Source organism: Cololabis saira, chromosome 19 (assembly GCF_033807715.1).
Source record: "Cololabis saira isolate AMF1-May2022 chromosome 19, fColSai1.1, whole genome shotgun sequence".
Classification (NCBI taxonomy): domain Eukaryota; kingdom Metazoa; phylum Chordata; class Actinopteri; order Beloniformes; family Belonidae; genus Cololabis; species Cololabis saira.
Genome location: NC_084605.1, coordinates 7,540,559 through 7,563,046, shown reverse-complemented (window position 1 = coordinate 7,563,046; position 22,488 = coordinate 7,540,559). Strand labels below are relative to the sequence as shown.

The window sequence follows — 22,488 nt, the reverse complement described above, 5'->3', positions numbered from 1 at the left end:
CGCATATTTTCAACATTGATAAGGATTTGGCATCTGTATGCTGCAGTAGCTCACAGTGGCATATATACAGAATGTCATAGGAGTGTTTCATTTCCTTAAGGCAGCGATCCCCAACCTTTTCTGTACCGCGGACCGGTTTAATGTCTGACAATATTTTCACAGCCCAATCTAAAGGTGTAGCTGATAAAAACTAAATAAAATGACAAGATCGGCATTAAAAACTGTGGTATTTTCTCTATAATAATAATAATAATAATAATAATAATAATAATAATAATAATAATAATAATAATAATGAATAATAAAACATTTTCGAAAAAATAAAATAAAATAATGGAAATTGTAAATTACCTTTAATATGAGTATTTCTATAAATGTGTTTTTATGTTTGTTTTCTCATTAACGTTATTTTAGGCTTTTATTTTATTTGTTATATATTAAGGAGACCGATATTTAGTGCTTTTATTTTGAAGGCGCTTCAGACTTTAACGGTAAAAGTTTAACGGCAGTAGAAAGTGTGTCTGAAAGACTAAACTAGTGTCAGGAATGCTAAAGTGGAGCCTAACTGACACAAAAAGCACCTGCTGATGAGAATTTGTGCAAATTATATGCCGTATTTATGTCCAGCTTGAGTTTGGTTGCCATGGTTACTCATGTATTGTGGTTAGCGGTAGCTGTTATTACCGACCGAGCGAGCAGCTGTGTTGGTCTGTATTTAAGTTTAATGAAACGTATATGAATGTAGAAAGACTAACTCTATTTTATTTTATTTTATTTTATTTTATTTTATTTTATTTTATTTTATTTTATTTTATTTTATTTTATTTTATTTTATTTTATTTTATTTTATTTATTTTATTTTATTTTATTTTATTCCTTTATAGCTCTTACGGTGTGTTTGCAGTGTATTCACATCCAAGGAATAAAAACCAACCAACGCAGGAGAAACTGCCTCTAACTACCATTAGACAGATGTTTACCCCCGCCTAGCATCTCCTCGTCTTGTAAAAATAGTCCAAATCCCTCTGGGAACTACTAGACCAGTTGAAGGGGTTTTCTGGGAGGAATGTTCTCCCATCCTTATCTGATACAGAACTGGAGCTGCAGAGCAATCCTGGATCTTCATGGATCTGTTTTTATCTGGTGGAAAGTCTGACCTGAAGTTTGGTCCATTTACACACCCAGACTCAAAGCTCTGCTTTCTCATGTTCAAAATTAGCTAGTATCTTGTCAACGTCTTCAATGAATGTGACTTTTAACATCTGATAAACTTTGATGTTCTATTGTAAATGAATTGTAGTTCAATTACTTTCTGCTCATCTCTCCAGTGTCATTGAACACATGTTGAATATGAGTCTCTTCCTTTTCCGAGAGCTTCACAAGACAATCAACAAGCCCAAACATCTGGCAGGCGTCATAAAAAAAATACACCACATCTGTCCAAACAGATGGTCTGCAGTTAATGAAAACCCAGAAGACCATGAAGCTTATTGATCCGTGTTTAATTCTCCAAGAGGCTCTGAAACAGACCCAACAACCCAGAAACATTTGACCAAACAAAAATAAAAAAGATCTGCGTATGAAACCGGTTCTAAAATGAAAAGTAAGTCCACACCTTGTTAAAAAACGTAATAAAATAAATCAAAATCCCACTGAAACCGTTGGAAACAGCTCTGAAATCAACATAAAAAAATCCGTCAAAAATCCGAAAAACTGATGAAACAGGTCCCTGAGATGGACTAAAAGACTCTAGTCATAACCAGTCCTAAAGTCAAATCAAAAACTGCACCGGCTCATCCACGCCGAACTTATTTTGTCCAGTGCTTAAACTTATTTTGAGTGCTTTTGCTTTTTTTTCCCCCAAAACCAGCTGGAGCCCGATTCTACAAACAAAAGTGGTAGAACCAGACCGGTACCTCCTCCTCCACCGACTGGAACTCCTTATCGTCGACGGCGAGGTCGATCAGGACCGTCCCGCTGTTGGCTGGGTTCAGCGTCAGGTAAAGGTTCAGGCCTGACACACACACACACACACACACACACACACACACACACACACACACACACACACACACACACACACACACACACACACACACACACACACACACACAAATAAGAGGTAAAAAGTCTGAGACACATTTTCGCTGATTTTGTTTTCATGAAATATATAAAAAATTAAACAAAAACAAGGAAAAGCTACAGCAAACGAGGCCTACAGACCACATGATGGTGTGTAACTCATACAGCTGCTTTAATGCTGGATTCATCTTATTTTTGTTCCATTATTAATATTTTTCTACACCAAATGAGACAGGCAGCAAAGACCGAGTCAAACACTTGGTCATAGATTCCTAGTCAGTGAAATTACACACGCTGACCTACAGGTGGCCAGTGTTGGGGTAGTTACTCAAAAAAGTAATCCATTACATATTACTAGTTACTTTTTTTAAAAGTAATCCCTTACACTACTTAGTTACTGGTTGCTGAAAGTAACTAGTTATATTACTTTTGGATTACTCCGCAATATCACCTGAGCTGCTCCATAACTCGATTGCCAATGAACAACATATACAGGACTGTCTCAGAAAATTAGAATATTGTGATTTTCTGTAATGCAATTACAAAAAACAAAAATGTCATACATTCTGGATTCATTACAAATCAACTGAAATATTGCAAGTCTTTTATTATTTTAATATTGCTGATTATGTTTTACAGCTTAAGAAAACTCAAATATCCTATCTAAAAAAATGTGAATATTCTGGGAATCTTAATCTTAAACTGTAAACCATAATCAGCAATATTAAAATAATAAAAGGCTTGCAATATTTCAGTTGATTTGTAATGAATCCAGAATGTATGACATTTTTGTTTTTTTAATTGCATTACAGAAAATAAAGAACTTTATCACAATATTCTAATTTTCTGAGACAGTCCTGTAGTTGGAACCTTATTACTGCAGTGCCCAGATCAGCACAAATGTGTATTCCTAAAGTCCCGTAAAATCCCATAAAATCACGTAAAATCACGTAAAATCACGTAAAATCACGTAAAATCATGTTAAGTCAGACAAGTGTTGCACAACCCGTGAAGATGCATGAAAGGCAAGTTTGATTTTCTTTTCTTTTCTCCCGTTCTACATGTAGCTGAAAAGCTTAAAGTAACTAAAGTAACATAATTTTTTTTGTCTTAGAGTAACTATAATGTGATTACCCAAATTACAACTGTAACGCGGTACATTACTGCGTTACTGGCGAATGTAATCTCGTTACAGTAACGCGTTACTTTGTAACACGTTACACCCAACACTGCAGGTGGCGCTACCATATGTTTGTTTACGTTTCGGGTCACATTTCAAAACATTAACATGCAGAGTTCAGTAATGTGTGTGTGTGTGTGTGTGTGTGTGTGTGTGTGTTCTCACTCTGCGGCCCACCGGTCAGCCTCTCCACTCCTTTGATGATCTTGTGTCGGTGTCCGTAGGCGTTGATGCCGATCTCCTTCAGCTCACAGTGACCCATCTCCACCAGCACGTCCAGAGTGATCTGCACATACACGCATTGATTTTTGGTTCTGTTTTTATATTTGATTTACAGATAAATCGTCTTTCCTTTACTGTGAGAGATCACATCAAATCTGTGTTTTATTGCCCAGCAGCAAAGAATATTTGGTTCAAACACGGCCACATCTGCAGTTTCCTTTGGTCCCCATTTGGCCATAAATGACGGTGAGTGCGCGTGTGCCTGAACTTAACCACATGTTAACCAAACATAGCCCAGATCTGTATTTCTTCTGGACATTTGGGCCATGCGTGCTCCTTACAACACTTAGATTAACCCATGTCAAAGCTGGATAATGTCATTTGGACCAGATCTGGCCCAGAGCAACAACATAAAAGATATTGGGCCCAGGTTGTGACCTTGGGCCCAGGTCTGGCCAACAGAACACTTGCTAGTGCTGTAACTGGGCCAACAAGTGGCCAAAGTGAGCCATATTTTAACTTCTATGTATCTGCTCTCTGGGTGCTGACATTCCCTAGTTCACGTGGTTGCTATGGTAACCAACACCAACAGAACTGATGTAAATAAAAAAAAAAGGAAAACCGGTGAAGCGGCTTTGCTACCGCTATAAGTTACAAGAAAGCTCCAGAGACGCAGGATGGTTATGTCAACTGTTCTCCATCGAAAACAACGTAAACTGAGTGGTTTTTGCGCATGTCACAGATGTCATGACCAGCACTGCGGGAATCACCAGTGAAACCGGGTGCATATGATTCAGATTTGGAAGAATCACACCTGAATCGCACCTGAATCACACCTGAATCGCACCTGTTCAGACTGACAACAAATGTATTCCGGATACGATACAAACCCAGGTCGGGCTGGCAATCTGACATGGCCTACAGTCTCGAGCTAAACGTGAGTTGAACTAAATGAAATGTTCTAATGAGGTCTTAAACTAAAGGTGGACCTCACAAATACAGAAATAGTTGCTGGTACTTGATAGTAACCCCGAACACTTAGGGCTGGGGATCGATTCAAATGTCAAGAAACGGTTCGATTCCGATTCTTAAGATTCAGAATCGATTATCAAGATTTGATTCGATCCGATTTGATTCCGATATTGATTTGGGTTAGTGTTATTAAAACTGTTTTTTGAGCTGTTGCATGAATTATATGACTGTAGTTATGCAACATATTACTACTAGTATTATATTGAGATTAAACAGTATTGGCAGCTAATGATGCTGTAAGGACCAATCAGCTCCCAGAATGCTGATAGAACTGCTTTCAGAAACATCGTGGGTCAGAATTACCAAACAGATCCAGGGAGGAAACAGAGACGGATGAAATCAGTTTTATTTTTTCCCACATTCCGTTTTTATTTGTTCCATTTTCGATCTATTTTGGTTTTTAATTTTTGAGCATTTGGTTTTCAGCATTTTTTGCAAATGTTACCCCAAGACAGTGTATAAAGTAATGAAATATAGACAATTTATGCAATTATAACCTAACACTTTAATGTTTACACACCTTTAAACATATTTAAAGGCGAAAACATGGCACCAGTTATTCTCGTGTCCAACAAAATATTACTTTTTTGGGGATAAACAAAAAAATAACCAAAAGTTGTAATGTAATGATGAAAAAAAATTACATAAATAAATAAATTTTAAAATAAATTAAAAAAAAAAACCCAAAAAAGAAAAAAAAATCGATCTTTAGACATATTAATCGATTTTTAGGAATTAATATGAGAATCGATTTAGAATTGGGGAATCGATTTTTTCAACACTCCCTGATGACACACGTGGGCTTTTCTTTCATTCAGTCCACAAGCCGTAGTGGGTATTTTAGAGGATTAATATCATGTATTTTCGCAGAAACATGCCTCCATGCCTTCAGTCTTTCTGTATGGATGTTCTGCGACAGGCAGACAGAAGCTGAAGATGGAGCAGTAAGAGCAAAGCTTGTTCACAGAGACTGTAATCCTGGAGATGCTGCTGTGAAGGAGCACATCTGCATCCCAGATGTTGAACTGTTGACTGAAAGTCTCCATCCATGTCGTTTACAGAGAGTTTGCCCGTTTTACCTGCTGCTGATGCGTGTGACATCATCACTGTTGGACTATAGTTTTCCTTTAAAGCAGCACAACGTAACTTTCAGCTTTTCTGAGTTTGGCGGCATCTTTTGGACAAAAGCGGTAGTGTTTTACTAGAAAGAACACTACGTTTCCCATGAGCACCAGCGCGTACTGCCGGAAAACTCCTGTCCCGTCGCTGCATTTGTTTTGATGAGAGAAGACGGGACGCTTTTCTGTTTCACCAAGTGAACAGACAGAACGCAAAAAAAAGATGTTAAACTGCTGGAAAGGAACTGGAATTTACCGGGATACCTTAAACAAGGAAGCCAGGGAGCGGTATATGGAGAAAATAATGATTATTAACGGTTTGGATCCATATGAAATCCCTACTAAAGAGCCATGTGTTTCAATAAATTTGTATAATAGTACAACATACAGTACATGTTTTGTATCCCTCTTACTTCTCTTTTCTTTTTTTTTGACTGCTATATTATGGTGAAGAGGCTCCGAGGCGTGAGCAATATTTTTGTTTTCCTCGTGAGATTATTTTTTTCCTCTGCAGCTACAAATAAGAGTTAATATTTTTTCCTCAACAAACTAGTTTTATGTGAAGATTGGGGTTAATTGCTCCGCAGAGAGCTGGCCAGCAACTGCGTTTAGCTGGAGAAGTGGGGAATAAAGCCTGTGTTTTGATCCGACCCGTCTGTGTGAGTGTTTGTGGTTTAAGGCTGTTTATGGTTCTGCGTTAAATCGACGCAGAGCCTACGGCGTAGGGTACGCGGCGACACGTACCCTACGCCGTAGGTCTGCGTCGATTTAACGCAGAACCATAATTCAGGCTTTACTGTGTGGAAGCCGGTGTTTGGTCGTTACAGCCGCGATCCAAAGCGAGCCGACGACTCTTTTACTCTTTTACTCTGTTATCTCAGATACTTGGCCTGCGTGGTTCTGCCTCCAAGCAGGAAACCGGTGAAAAGTTAAACCATTAGCGATCTTTTCCCCACGTCTGTTGTGTGGAGCTGCTGCAGCAGCAACGCAGCAACGGGTTACCAGCTTCTGCGGAGCTGCGCTCCAAGCCCCGCCCATTTTTGTCTCGACTACGAATCGGGAAGGAGGGGGAAGTGACGTATGCCGTAAAGCAGTCAAAGCCGTAAAAATGTGTAGTTTTTTAGTGTGGCAGGGTTCCTACCATGCACCTCAAAGTTACATAGTGCCAGTGAAGGCGATACAGACCCCTCAGACCATGACAGAGGTTCATTAAACCTGTTGGAAGTTGATGTACCATCACAATGACTCTGGAAATATTATATTAAGGTGGAAAAGTTACATAGTGCTGCTTTAAATTAACTCAACTGTGACGGACGATGCCGTAAAGTATTCAGGTTGGTTATGAAGCTGCACTGCAGGGTTTTTATTTTAACCATCAGTCATGGGGCTCAACGTTCCAAACCTGATGGCGTTTTAACGTCTAACATGAAAATCACTTTGACTTTCTCTATTTTCATAATGATATATTCTTTGTTGGCATCCTGGGAGGAGGTTAGCTGCACCCCGCCGGGGTTTCAGCTCTTTCCTGGTAACATTTACGGCTGGACTGACCTCTTCAGCACCAGCGCTTGTCCTGCTGGACGGTGGGGAAGTGCTCACCTGCTCCCTGTCGAAGATTTCCACCACGTGCTCCAATCCCAGATCCATCAGGAACTGGCAGATGCTGAGCTCAGTCCCTGCAAGAGCCGAGACACAAATGTGTGAATGACATTAACGTTCCTGCATTCTGGGTGCAGAAGGTCTGCCGGTCAGGACGGTGCCACCGCCGCTGCTCTTCGTCACTTACCTTCCTCTTTGTTCTCGGCTCTCAGCGACCCCTCGGTGGCCGAGGGAACCACCGACGTCTCAGGAGGCCCCGGTGGAGATGAGGATGACTGTGAAGATGAGGAGTCTGCACCGGCAGAGGCGTTACTGTTGGTAGCAGCTGCAACGTGGAGACTTGAAGAGGAGGAGGAAGATGAGGAAGAGGGGAGGAGCGGTGGGACGACGGCGACGGGTGGAGCACCGGACGTTGGTGGAGCTACGGTGATGACCTGCGGTTTAAAACACCCGGGGAGAGCGGAGGGAGGCATCGCTGCCGTCAGCAACGCCCGGACGTCATCGGCCTGCAGGAGCAGAGGAAGAAGAGGGGGAGATGAAGAACGAGGGAGACAAAGAATGCTTTAAAAAGCACCGTCATTCCAGCTTAGCGGGAGACTGACCGTGACCAGGTCCAGCGCCGACTGGCCTTCCTGGTTCCGGAGGGTGGGGTCGGCGCCGTGAGCCAATAGGAGCGCACAAAGCTGCGTGCGGCCCTTCTGAGCCGCCTCCTGCAGCGGCGTGAACGCCCACTTATCAGTGGCGTTGACGCAGGCGTCGTACTTTATGAGGACAGCCGCCACGTCCACGTGCTGATAAGAGGAATAATAAATAACATCATAATAATAATGAAAATGACCTTCACTTAAGCAGTCCTCAGTTACCATGACGACCTGGCCAAGAGGCAGCATAAAAGGGAACACAAAAACGATGAGAACTAACAACAGAAAAAAGAAAAAAAAGACCATTTTACATCATCAAAAATAACACGTGCATTAAAAACAGTAACACATACAGTGGGGCAAAAAAGTATTTAGTCAGCCACCAATTGTGCAAGTTCTCCCACTTAAAAGTGATTTCCTGGATTCGTTCCCCCCGTTCTGTCTCTCATAGTTGAGATATACATGTGATGAAAATTACAGGCCTCTCTTATCTTTTTAAGTGGGAGAACTTGCACAACTGGTAAATATTTTTTTGCCCCACTGTAGTAATAAATGAGTGGCTAAAAACAAGTGCAGTGATCTTGTAGTATTGATTATATGGAAGAAGAGAGGGATGAGTGATCTCAGCTTCCTGTTCGTGATGCAGATGATTCCAATCATCTTCAGCATGAAAGGAGCCGTGTGCTCTGAAACACTGGAGACGGGTCGTAGATGGGTCTCCGGCATGACAACGATCCAAAACATCATTGCCAGGGCAACAAAGGGGTGGCTCAGGAAGAAGCATATTAAGGTCATGGATAAGGCTGGGGATTGATTCAAATGTCAAGAATCGATTCAATTCCGATTCTTAAGATTCAGAATCGATTATCAAGATTTGATTCGATTCCGATATTGATTTGGGTTAGTGTTATTAAAACTGTTTTTTGAGCTGTTGCATGAATGATATGACTGTAGTTATGCAAAATATTACTACTAGTATTATATTGAGATTAAAGTATTGCAGCTAATGATGCTGTAAGGACCAATCAGCTCCCAGAATGCTGATAGAACTGCTTTCAGAAACATCATGTGGGTCAGAATTATCAAACAGATCCAGGGAGCAAACAGAGACGGATGAAATCGCTTTTATTTTTTCCCACATTCCGTTTTTATTTGTTCCATTTTTGGTCTATTTTGGTTTTTAATTTTTGAGCATTTGGTTTTTAGCATTTTTTGCAAATGTAACCCCAAGACAGTATATAAAGTAATGAAATATAGACAATTTGTGCAATTATAACCTAACGCTTTAATGTTTTCATACCTTTAAACATATTTAAAGGCAAAAACATGGCACCAGTTATTCTCGTGTCCAACAAAACATTCCTTTTTTGGGGATAAACAAAAAAATAACCAAAAGTTGTAATGTAAAGATGAAAAAAAACAAATACATAAATAAATAAAAGAAAAAAGAAAATAACCCCCCCCCCCCCCGAAAAATCGATCTTCAGACATTTGAATCGATTTTTAGGAATTAATATGAGAATCGATTTAGAATTGGGAAATCGATTTTTTCAACACAGGGCTAGTCATGGAGGGGCCTCGTTGGTCTCCAGACCTCGGCCAAGTAGAAAACCTGTGGAGGGAGCCGAAGCGGCGAGTTTCCAAGCGGCAGCCAACACCTGAGCCGAGTTGGCCACATCCCTCCTGAGCTGCCTCATGGCTGAGCTGCAACCAGGGGTCGTCCACTGAGCACTGACTTATGTGTTGCTCGGGCAGCTAACACTTATTTCACTCAGTGAAATGTTCAACATTTGATCACTTCTATGATGCATTTTTTTAAATATTTTGTTTATAACCATGGTCACTAACAACCATAAGAATCGGGAAACGTAGCAAATAAATTCAGCAAGGGATCAAATAATTATTTCCCACCTTGTATATGTCTCTAAATTCCTTTCAAATGCAACTGTTTTAGGCCTATTTTTTAGCAGCTGTACACATACATCTGCCGTGAGTCCCCCGCTGGAGCGGCGGGGGTTTGCATGAGGCCATATCTCAGGAAGGGCTTGACAGATTTTGACTGACACCTGGAAACCTGGAGCCAATTGAATGACGAGTTACAAATTCTTCGACACTTCAGGCATTATCCAATCAGAACACTGTAAATTCTGACTGCCTAGAACAGGGATCAGCAACCCACGGCTCTAGAGCCGCATGCAGCTCTTTAGCGCCGCCCTAGTGGCTCCCTGGAACTTTTTCAAAAATGTTTGACCTTTTATTTCCTTTTTTTCTTCTTTTTTTTCCTTTTTTCTCTTTTTTCCTTTTTTTCTCTTTTTTCTTCTTTTTTCCTTTATTTCTCTTTTTTTCTTTTCCTTTTTAATCTCGACATTTCGACTAGGTTTCTCGACATTTCGACTTTTTTCTCGAGATTATACTTAGACATTAATCTCGACATTTCGACTTTTTTCTCGAAATTTTGACTTTTTTCTACTCAACATTTCAACTGTTTTCTCATCATTTCGACTTTTTTGTCAAAATTTTGATTATTTCCTTGACATTTCGACTTTTTTCTCGACATTTCAACTTTTTTCTCAACATTTCGACTTTTTTCTCAACATTTCGCCATTTGCCTTCATTCTAAGGCTTATACAAGACTTTTCATTTTTTGCGGCTCCAGACATATTTGTTTTTTTGTGTTTTTGGTCCAATACGGCTCTTTCGACATTTTGGGTTGCCGACCCCTGGACTAGAAGATTCTGGCTTGTTATGTCCCGCGTTCGCTCATTATCCAAGAGCGCAAAAAAGGATTTCTATTCTCACAGAGGGGATTTGGGATTATATGAATCAAGCAGAGATTTTCACTGGACTCTGATTTATGATGGTGAAACATCAAAGGCAAGTCTGAATTCAGAGTTGAGCTGTAGAAAGTAAGGTTTTTTTTTACCTGTCCCCGGTACCGCAGGTGCTCCACTCACTACACCTGACACTGAATCGGTCACCATAAACACATCTAACAGAGTGAAGACCCAACTAAACCTCCCCAGACAAGTGCTCCACGAATGCACATACTTACAGGTTGTATTATGACCTTGTCTGAATTTCATCAGGTCTTCAACCTCCAGTTGATATTTTTATCATTCTGAAGTGAAAGACGAGTCCTCAAAAACATGATTCAGACCAGATTATTGTTCACACACATTTATCCCCAGTGTCCTCGAAGGCCTCTTCAGCGGTACGTGAGCCCACTCTCCGTCTCTTCAATCAGCAGTTAATCACTGTACGAGTGTGTGAGTGTCAATCAGTGAAGACAAGGCCAGATTAAAAGCCAAAAGCATTCTTACATGGCAGCCACATGAATCCAGCACACCAGGAAAAACACTGTCCGGCTTAAATTTGTAGATTATCTTGCAGTCTTGTTTAGCAGACTTGATGTAATTTATTCAAACTATACACTTTGGTCTCTTGTGATATTTAAAAGTGATCAAATGAGCCTTTTCCATGTTTTTCTGAATGATCTACAGTGTTATTATGATGTTACTTAGATGCGACCAGAGGTTCAAAAACTTGGGTATGTGTATGTTTCCTTATATACCCTTATTCTCTCAATGGTTGAGCTTCAACAATCGTCTTAAGAGTGGAAGATTATGACTGGGCAGAAAGGATCAAGTATGATTTCCATCCCTGTGGATTTGCTAGTTTTTTTAAACGAGTATGGTGTTTTTTTATTTGCAAGTTGTCTCCTCACTCACCCCATAGGAGGCAGCGTTGTGCAAAGGAATCAGTCCTCCTTTATCCTGAGCGTTGACATCGGCCCCGTGCTGCAGCAGGTACTCAGCCACCTCCAGGTTATTGTAGCCCGCTAAGACACACACAATTACACAAGTTCCTGCAGCTTTCCTTATTAGAGCATTACAAAGCCAGTCTATGCAGCAACACCACCTCTGACCACAAGGAGGCGTGTAGATCTGTGCAGACAAACAAGCCACTGACAATACTGTTTTACTGTTAATGAGTGGGGACGGTTAGGGACGTCCTGGAATATCAACCATTACAAGACGCACGGCTGTGACCACACCGTTGGGTCTTACACATGAATCTTCTAATGATATGCTGCCTCCATGTGGTCAGGAGTGGAACTGCATGAGTACCTTTAACATTAAAGGGGACCTATTATGGCATCTAATACCTATTTTAAACAGGCCTTGAATGTCTTAAAAACAAGCTTTTGATTGTTTTTGCTAAATAAATTAGAAATTCAGCCTCTGAGCCATGTCTTTATCTTCCCATTCTCTAACCTCATTATCTATGAGGGATTCTGAGTGGGCGGGGCTATGATAATGAGGCTCTGTGCTGATTGGCTGCCTGAATGACGCGATACACCGCTACAAAAAAATGCCGGAAGCTCCGGCCGGTGGAGTTAGTTGTGGGCGTGGTTTACGCATCGGAGAACAACCTATGTAAATCACATTTTCGTTACGTAACGACGGGAGCAGAATCTGAACGGCTCGTAGATCCACATCACACTGGACGGCTCATCCGGGCGGCTGTACAGACACTGCAGAATTTGGTTTCTTTCCTCCTTCTCTGAGTTGGCAGGTTGAGGGGAGACCACTTTATATATGTTAATTAGGGGTGTAACAATATATCGTGTAGAGTTAAGCCTTACCTTATTAAATTAAACCTTTTTAGTAGGATAAACACAGGGGCAACTTCTGCTGAGTTCCAGTGTACTTTAATGTCCCTCAACAGTGTAGGATTTTAGAAACACAGCACCTAGTGCCGTACTGTGGCGTATCACTCCGCCCAATCTAAAACAGACTAATCACTACAGATAAACTGACTAGTGTCATTATAGTCCCTGATTTACATCAGAATAGAAAGAATATATTTATAAAATAATGAACCCTGAATTACCAAAATAAACTTCTTAACAAAAATAAATCTCCTCTTACACTTATAAGGTGAGCATGAATCAATCTGTTTTATGATGTAAAATTGTATGTATTTATTTACTTGTATTTATTTATTTAATTTTAGTTGTTAAATTTCTGGAAAAGAAAAAAGTCAAATCATACATGAGAGAAACTACTCAGTTTGTGGCAAAATATTTGTACTTGTATGAAACTGAAGATCATAATGCAAACCTGACATTTACTTTTAGTTCAGTTTGTGGAAAATGGTTGGCCTGGCTTTCTCTTTAAAACTTAAACAGTTATAAAGCATTACAAACTGTAACAATAGGGCAAACGTACAGTATTGTTTTGTATTGTGTGTCTTTCAAATAACAGACAATTTTTTCCAGTCATATGTTCCTCATGCAAGGTTGTTAAAAAAATACTGCTATAATATCGTATCGTTATTGTGACCTCAATATCGTGCATCGTACCGTATCGTGAGATTACTGTATCGTTACACCCCTAATGTTAAAGCAAGAAAAAACCTGTTTTTCATAATAGGTCCCCTTTAACTATTACCAGTTTATACTAAACAGTAACTTAAAACTCTAACTCTAACCAGGACAGCAGACATCACCATTAGGTCCCAGGAAGGACTTATGTTCCCAATAATATCAGTTATTTTCCCAAACAGGGAAAACAAAAACACACAGACACACTGTTGTACTCTTAATGAATGAAGGGGTCAAACTTTTAGGAGTTTGGTTCAATCAGTACTCGGATAAAAAGAAAAAAAATCAAGCATGGTTGATTGACATTATAACATGTTATAAAGTGTTTATAAGGTGTTTGTGCTGCATTGTGGGTCTGAAATCCAAACTGGGTGTATATTAAAGAAAAAAAATGAAGCTGATACAACAAAACACAATAAACGCAAAAATAAATTTAATGTTTGTGAGTGCATATTAGGGATGGGCGGTATGGACTAAAAAATGTATCACGATGATTTCTGGCAACGATAAAAATGACAATAAAAAAAATACCAATTCAACTCCACCTTTGTAACTATAAATCTACTGTATCTCGCTCTCAGATCCGCCATGTTTGTTACACAAAAACGTCATCAACGGGAATTTATCCTTCTTTCTTTCTTTCTTTCTTTCTTTCTTTCTTTCTTTCTTTCTTTCTTTCTTTCTTTCTTTCTTTCTTTCTTTCTTTCTTTCTTCCTTTCTTTCTGGCTCATTTCCTCCTTCCTTCCTGTTTCCTTCCTTCCTTCCTCCATCTTCCTTCCTTCCTTCTTCCTCCATCTTCCTTCCTTCCTTCCTTCCTTCCTTCCTTCCTTCCTTCCTTCCTTCCTTCCTTCATCTTCCATCCTTCCTTCCTTCTTTCCTTCCTTCCTTCCATCCTTCTATCTTCCTGCTCCCTTCCTTCCTTCCTTCCTTCCTCCATCTTCCTTCCATCCTTCCTGCTTCCTTCCTCCTTCCTTCCTGCTCCGTTCCTGCCTGCCTTCCTTCCTTCCTTCCTTCCTTCCTTCCTTCCTTCCTTCCTTCCTTCCTTCCTTCCTTTCTTCCATCCTTCTATCTTCCTGCTCCCTTCCTTCTTTCTTTCCTTCCTTCCTGCCTTCCATCTTTCTTTCCTTCCTTCCTGCCTTCCTTCCTTCCTTCCTTCCTTCCTTCCTTCCTTCCTTCCTTCCTTCCTTCCTTCCTTCCTTCCTTCCTTCCTTCCTTCCTTCCTTCCTTCCTTCCTTCCTTCCTTCCTTCCTTCCTTCCTTCCTTCCTTCCTTCCTTCCTTCACGTACGTTGTGTGTGGATTTAACACAGAACCATAAATCAGTTTTACACAAAAACATCATCAACATGAATTTATCGTTTTTACCGCGAGATACAAATTCTTACCGTGGGGAATTCTTTTGACGGTTTATCGTGAACGGTAAAATATCGCCCATTCCTAGTGCATATTACAGACTTTTAAGTGACAATAAAACCAAACAGTAGATGTTGACGCCCACCCAGCAGGAAGCGGCGCAGAGACTGAAGAACAGTTTTTAAATGTTTGAGATAAAACATGTAACTGATGTTTCAGGTGTGCGTGTGCGGGTACCGGCCAGGTGCAGCGCTGTGGAGTGTCTCCCTTGCGTGTCTCTACAGTTGACGTTGTCTTTTGTGCAGAGCTTCTTCACTCTGGCCAGGCAGCCTTTCTTGGCGGCGTCCAGGAGGGCGGCGTCGCCGCGCAGCAGGTCCTGGATGTCGGCGTCCACGTCCCTCACCATGTCCAGAGGGGTGTTACCGTCGCGGTTCTTCCTTGTTGGATCAGCGCCACGCTGGAGACGAGAAATGAGAAACTCTTCTGAGAGCGTTCACCAGATGAGACCAGAGCTGCTGCGGGGCGTCCACCTCGGACCCAAGAAACTACCGTATTTTCCGCACTATAAGGTGCACCTAAAAGCCTTACATTTTTTCAAAAGCTGACCATGCGCCTTATAATCTTGTGCGCCTTATAGGGCTGTTCGATTTTGCCCAAAAATAAAATCTCGATTTTTTTCTCTCAAAATCCGATTTTTGATTACGATTACGATTATTTTGTGAATTGACAAAAGGCAAAGAAATGATTTCAAATATGCTGTTTTTTTTATTGAACATTTGCCCCATTGGGCTTTAAGTGCAAACTTTGCTCTTATTAAACCAAAAGTGAATGAATAAAGTGCAAAACTCTGTAAAATAAGTTGAAAAAAAGTTTTAAAAAATATAATAAAATATAAAGTTTTATCTCTGAAAAAAAAAATCAGCAAATCAGTACTTGCAAACATACAGTAAGTTATATTTCCAATTAAATAAAACAAGACATTTTCAAATTAAACTAAACTGGGTCTTTGCATGCTAAATAATAATGCAACCCATGAAGGAGGTAGAGGTGTGTAATGTCAGTCATTACATTTGCTATTCACATTTGCAAGTTTTTTGCAAGGAACACGAGCCGGTCTACCGCATCTGGCTTGAGGGATGCCCGGTGGCATGTTCCAACGCCCCCTCCTACACTAAAGAGCCTCTCCCATGGGGCACTTGTCGCAGGTATTGAGAGGTATTTCCATCAATCATTAATATGGTATCAATCATTAATATGTGTGCAGACAAGGTAAAAAAAAAAAAAAAAATTAAAAAATCGATTTTACGATTTTCAGGTTTTAACATCGTTCTAATCACATAATCGCGATTACAATTTAAAATCGATTAATCAAACAGCCCTAGCGCCTTATATACAGTATGGATCAGTACTGAGCCGCAACAGGTCTCGCAGCCATAGACATATATACGTATTTTGGGCGACGAAAAACAATAAAATATATTTATTCTAATATGTCAAGATCACAATAATCTTCCCATTTAGAACTAAAATATTAAAGAAGTAACACAAATAAAATATACTTCAATTAAATACTTAGTTGTTTTTTTTGTAATTTATTTTCCCAAGCCACTCGGAGCCGCAGTATAAGGATGAAAGAGCCGCGGGTTGAGACCCTTGTTCTAATGGATGCAGAACGTAACCCCAGCCTCTACTGTAGCGCCGTATACAGGTATATGGAGGATGTTTTGTGCCAAAATTAAATAAATAAATAGATACATCATTAATTAATTAAAATGGGGATGAAATATATCATTTTGATAGAGTTTGACGAGTGAAACTGACAGTTTTACATTTACATTTCATGATTCAGCAACACAAAATCATTAATTAAATGTGTCATTAATGAATTAAATGCTGAAATAATAAATATATATTTTTACTTAAAATTAATTGTATTTTAATTAATTAATGATATATTTCATTCTAATTTTAATTAATTAATGACACATTTAATTAATTAATGATATATTTCATTCCCATTTTAATTAATTAATGATGTATTTATTTATTTAATTTTGGCACAAAAAATCCTCCATACTTATAATGCGGTGCGCCTTATATATGGAAAAAGTTTTAAAATACGTCATTCATTGAAGGTGCGCCTTATAGTGCTGAAAATACGGTAACTTCAGGACTACTCTTCAGAAACCCTAAAGGAGACGTCAGAGACCTGCAGCAGGAGTTTACAGATCTCGTATTTGCCCTTGGCAGCAGCTTCGTGCAGCGGCGTGAACTTCCACAGGTCGGCCACGTTGACGACGGCGCCGTGAAGAACCAGCAGTTCTGCGACCTCATAGTGACCGTAGGAACAGGCGTTGTGGAGCGGAACCAGACCTCTGACACAGAAACAGACGGGGGCGCAGGGTCAATACCTCCTTCTGTTCTACAGCAACATTTCAAAATACAAGTTTTATTCATTCATTTGATTCATCATTTTTGATGGAATCTCTTTTTTTTTAAACTTTATTATTAAAGATTTGCATATTTTGGACATTATAACAAAAATGTGAGAGTGACATGAAATCAAAAGCAAAACAAAAGAGAGAAAAATAACAAAAGTGCACGGATAGGAACAACAGGTCGGGTCAGTGAGCCGCTCTGATACCAACAGCAAAGGGAAAGCCACATGGCAGCATTGGAAGTGCAGCTCCATCAAAAGTCCCAAACATAAATCCTAGGCCCTCAATTACACATACATATATACCGACACAGAGGGATGTGAAGAACCTGTACAACTGTTTATCTTCATAGACATCTACCTCCACATTCTCAAAAAGATGTACACACCCCTCCACACCCTCTTCCTCACCCATCAAAATAAGATGACCACTTCCACCAGTAAGTAATATATTTATCTATATTGAGGTTCAAGGAGAAGGTTATTTTTTCCATAATATATATTTCATTTACAATTCCTGTCCATTCCTGTCCATTCCTCTTTTGTCGAGGGCTCTTTAGTTAGCCACCTCCTTGTTAGAGCTTTTTTACTGGCTGCTAACATTATTTTAATCAGGTATTTGTCACTATTTTATAGATCAAGAACGAGGGAGACCAAGAATGCTTTAAAAAGCACCGTCATTCCAGCTTAGCGGGAGACTGACTAGGTATTTGTAACATATAAGCAGGGTGCGATTTGTGAAAAAACCAGAGGGGGGGGTAATTTTGAGAAACATTTTTATTCAGAAAAATGACCACACAACAGCGGGCCAACAGTATAGGCTATAGGAAAACTTGTTTCTTGTGTAAACCTTACACTTAAGCTACATAATGTACGCGGTAGGCCTATTTTGAACATGAACTGAACCACTGCATTTGCAGAAATATTTTCTCCTAATATTGTTTTTAAATGTGCCAAATAAAAATAAATAAACAAAATTTATATTTTTTTATTTTTTCTCGATATCAGTTTAACAGAAAACATTCTCAACTTTCTCGGGATTTTTGGATGTGATCCTGTAAAATGAGGATATGCTGCTCTGGATTCTTTTCATTTTTTCATTCATTTGACTGACTGTATCTTTTATTTTGGCGGGCTGGAAGTTGGACTTTTGGAATGCAAGAAAATCTGGTTGGTTTTCAAAATAAAACTGCTCTCTGTGGGCGCGATTCGCTCCCGGTAGGGCTGTTCGATTTTGCCCAAAAATAAAATCTCGATTTTTTTCTCTCAAAATCCGATTTTCGATTACGATTATTTTGTGAATTGACAAAAGGCAAAGAAATGATTTCAAATATGCTGTTTTTTTATTGAACATTTGCCCCATTGGGCTTTAAGTGCAAACTTTGCTCTTATTAAACCAAAAATGAATGAATAAAGTGCAAAACTCTGTAAAATAAGTTGAAAAAAAGTTTTAAAAAATATAATAAAATATAAAGTTTTATCTCTGGAAAAAAAAAACAGCAAATCAGCACTTGCAAACATACAGTAAATTATATTTCCAATTAAATAAAACAAGACATTTTCTAATTAAACTAAACTGGGTCTTTGCATGCTAAATAATAATCAACCCATGAAGGAGGTAGAGGTGTGTAATGTCAGTCATTACATTTGCTATTCACATTTGCAAGTTTTTTGCAAGGAACACGAGCCGGTCTACCGCATCTGGCTTGAGGGATGCCCGGTGGCATGTTACAACGCCCCCTCCTACACTAAAGAGCCTCTCCGATGGGGCACTTGTCGCAGGTATTGAAAGGTATTTCCATCAATCACTAATATGGTATCAATCATTAATATGTGTGCAGACAAGGTTTTAAAAAAAAAAAAAATATTAATAATTTTTTTTTGAAAAATCGATTTTACGATTTTCACATTTTAACATCGTTCTAATTACATAATCGCGATTACGATTTAAAATCGATTAATCGAACAGCCCTAGCTCCCGGTATCAAAATCACAGCACAAGCAGAATGAACACAGACTCTGTGTATTTTGGTTGTTATTACTTTTTAATAATTACGATGTAATGGTGAAAATACTTTGGGTGGGGGGGATACATTTTGTCCCACCGAGGATAAAAATAATTCAGCAGAGGGTAGGACGTGTAAACCAGAGGGGGGACAAATCCCCACCATCCCCACCGGCAAATCGCACCCTGCATATAAGATATATTATAGTGTAATCTTGTGTGATCTCTAGACCCATTATTGAGTTGATTATATTTATTATATCCCCCCAGTAGGGCTGGATCTTTGGGCAGTCCCAGAAGATGTGGAAATGATCTGCCTGCCTCTTAACGGACCACAGACAACGTGGCTGAAGCCACCAACAAACATTTGGAAGAGTAAAGTTCACCCTTTGTCCTTGGCGTGCACGTCTGCTCCGTGCTGCAGCAGGAACTGAACGACGGCCAGGCGGTTGTAGCCGGCGGCGAAATGCAGCGGCGTCGACTGTCGACCCTCCATGTCCCTGCAGTTCACGTTCTGCGGCGTACAGAGTTCCTGCAGAGAGATGCAGTTGGACGATGTGGACACAGAAAGAAAGAGAGGGGTGAAGAAAGAACGGGTCCACGCGGACCGCTACACACCGGACCTTTAACGAATTTTTAAATTTAAAAACACCTCGACTGTTTCCAGAGCTCCTGTTTTGGAGGCGTCCAGCAGCTGTCGGTCGACCTCAGAGTTCCCGATCAGCGCTCCCCCTGCTGCGAGACACACGGATACACAATCAAACCATGATCACTGATCAATAAAGCCAAAAGATGACTCTTAATGGAGGATTTAAATCCTGCATAACAAAGGTATGAACACAAGATGTTGCCCGTGCAGTCCCAACTGAACTGGTGTTGGTGTCCTCATCTCCTGAACGGTCATTAAAAGGAATGATGATGTCAAACTATAGTAAATATCATGGCTGTGACTAGTCCTGTGGTGAAAAAATCGATTTCCCAATTCTAAATCAATTCTCATATTAATTCCTAAAAATCGATTCATATGTCTAAAGATCGATTTTTTTTAATAATTTTTTTGGGGGGGATTTTTTTTAATTTTCTTTTATTTATTTATGTATTTTTTTTTTTCATCATTACATTACAATTTTTGATATAATTTTTGAATAACTGGTGTCATGTTTTTGCCTTTAAATATGTTTAAAGGTATGAAAACATTAAAGTGTTAGGTTATAATTGCATAAATTGTCTATATTTCATTACTTTATACACTGTCTTGGGGTTACATTTGCAAAAAATACTAAAAACCAAATTCTCAAAAAATGAGAAACCAAAATAGACCAAAAATGGAACAAATAAAAACAGAATGTGGGAAAAAATAAAACCGATTTCATCCGTCTCTGTTTCCTCCCTGGATCTGTTTGGTAATTCTGACCCACATGATGTTTCTGAAAGCAGTTCTATCAGCATTCTGGGAGCTGATTGGTCCTTACAGCATCATTAGCTGCAATACTTGCTGTTTAATCTCAATATAATACTAGTATTCATATTTTGCATAACTACAGTCATATAATTCATGCAACAACTCAAAAAACCCTAACCCTAACCCAAATCAATATGGGAATCGAATCGAATCGAATCAAATCTTGATAATCGATTCTGAATCTTAAGAATCGGAATCGAATCGATTCTTGACATTTGAATCGATCCCCAGCCCTAGCTGTGACGAATCACCTTGCAGGATCTGCTGCACGCTCTCGTTTCCGAGCTGCGATGGCGAGAATCCCTGCAGCGACGTCAGCAGCGGGTCGGAGCCGGCGGTCAGCAGCAGTCTGCAGGTCTGCAGACGTCCGCCGCGAGCGGCTCGATGCAGCGCCGTCTGGCCCAGATGATCCAACGTGTTCACCTGAGAGGATGGCAGCATTACATTTACGCCAAACCTCCACGAACGTCCAACATTCTCAAGTCCTCTAGTCGCTGACCTTGGCCTCGTGTTTGACCAGGAGCTCGATGACGTCGTTGTGGCCTTTCTCCGACGCCAGGTGGAGGGGGGTCAACAGGCTGGGGGAGGCAGTGGTGTTACAACAAGACTGGAGAGAACCACGTGTCGCCACCTGAACCTGCCGCACAACCGGTAAAAGAGCAAACCCAGGACTCACTCTTTTGTCTTCTCGTTGACGCTGGCTCCTTTCCTCAGGAGAAGTTCACACACCTGCTTCCTGTTCAGGTACGGAGACGCTGACGCGCAATGCTGGTGAAAAAAAAAGAATAGGTTGTCATGTATCAGAGCCAGAGGTGGGTAGTAAGAAGTTACATTTACTCCGTTACATTTACTTGAGTAAGTTTTGGGAAATTTTGTACTTTTAGCAGTAGTTTTGAATCACTATACTTTTTACTTTTACTTGAGTAGATTTGTGAAGAAGAAACTGTTACTCTTACTCCGCTACATTAGGCTACGTTGAGCTGTTACTTTTCTTTTATCCCTTTTATCCGCGTACGCTTCAATCTCATGACATCACTGATTCTTTGGGAAAAATGTTTGTTTTTGCATGTTTTGTCACATTTACACAGACTCAAACACACACACAGTTTCTGAGTTCATGGGCTTGTTCTAGTTCTGCCTGGTTAAAAAAGAAAAGTACAAAAGCTTGAATTTTTGTGCTACTTGTGCTTAATTTATTTTTTTATTCTGTTATTATTTTATTTATTTTATTATTTATTAAAGTACTTGAATTTACTTTAAGATTATTTTAATTTAAGCTATTTTTTATTAATTTAAATTTATTTTATTATTTTATTGATTTAATTTGCCTGAAGATGATTATTTTGTACTTTTATCTGTTTGAATGGTTGTGTTAAAAAAATAAATCAGACGTTACTCAACAGTTACTCAGTACTTGAGTAGTTTTTTCACCAAGTACTTTTTTACTTTTACTCAAGTAATTATTTGGATGACTACTTTTTACTTGTACTTGAGTCATATTATTCTGAAGTAACAGTACTTTTACTTGAGTACAATTTTTAGCTACTCTACCCAGCTCTGATCAGAGCATCCTAAAAGCCCTCTACGGTGCAACAACACTTCTGACCACACGGGGGCAGCGTTTCACATAAAGATTCAAGCGTCCGTGAAAAACAACGTGGTTTTATATGTTGTTTGTGGTATTTTTGTCACCAGAACAGATTTGTTTTTAACAAGGCTTTCAACTATGTGAATGTTGTTTTTTTTTAAGACAACTAAGATAAAAAATATATATATAAATATATATCTATAAACAGAAAAGCATAGCAGCCGAACTGACCATCAGCAGACCTCTATAAAAGATTTCCTGAGAGTCGGCTGTTCTGGAGCATTCATGTGTGTGTTAACACAATGCCAAGAAGGGACAACATCAGCAATAATCTTAGATAAGTGATTATTGCAGCGCCAATCTGGGCAACAAGGCCAAGTGTAAA

At 39.6% G+C, this 22,488-nt stretch overlaps 1 protein-coding gene across 1 annotated transcript in view; it reads right to left on the bottom strand.

Annotated features, from left to right (window-relative positions):
• LOC133419780 (poly [ADP-ribose] polymerase tankyrase-2-like) overlaps nt 1-22,488 on the bottom strand; it is a 49,678-nt gene that overhangs the window by 9,133 nt on the left and 18,057 nt on the right. The window contains exons 11-23 of the mRNA XM_061709195.1: nt 21,192-21,283; nt 21,015-21,093; nt 20,767-20,938; nt 19,706-19,788; nt 19,440-19,585; nt 16,821-16,986; nt 14,849-15,068; nt 11,603-11,712; nt 7,836-8,024; nt 7,421-7,739; nt 7,234-7,310; nt 3,428-3,548; nt 1,917-2,014 (exon numbers count right to left, since the gene is read on the bottom strand). Coding sequence (XP_061565179.1) covers nt 1,917-2,014; nt 3,428-3,548; nt 7,234-7,310; nt 7,421-7,739; nt 7,836-8,024; nt 11,603-11,712; nt 14,849-15,068; nt 16,821-16,986; nt 19,440-19,585; nt 19,706-19,788; nt 20,767-20,938; nt 21,015-21,093; nt 21,192-21,283 — 1,872 coding nt within the window. The remainder of the gene's footprint in view (nt 1-1,916; nt 2,015-3,427; nt 3,549-7,233; nt 7,311-7,420; nt 7,740-7,835; nt 8,025-11,602; nt 11,713-14,848; nt 15,069-16,820; nt 16,987-19,439; nt 19,586-19,705; nt 19,789-20,766; nt 20,939-21,014; nt 21,094-21,191; nt 21,284-22,488) is intronic.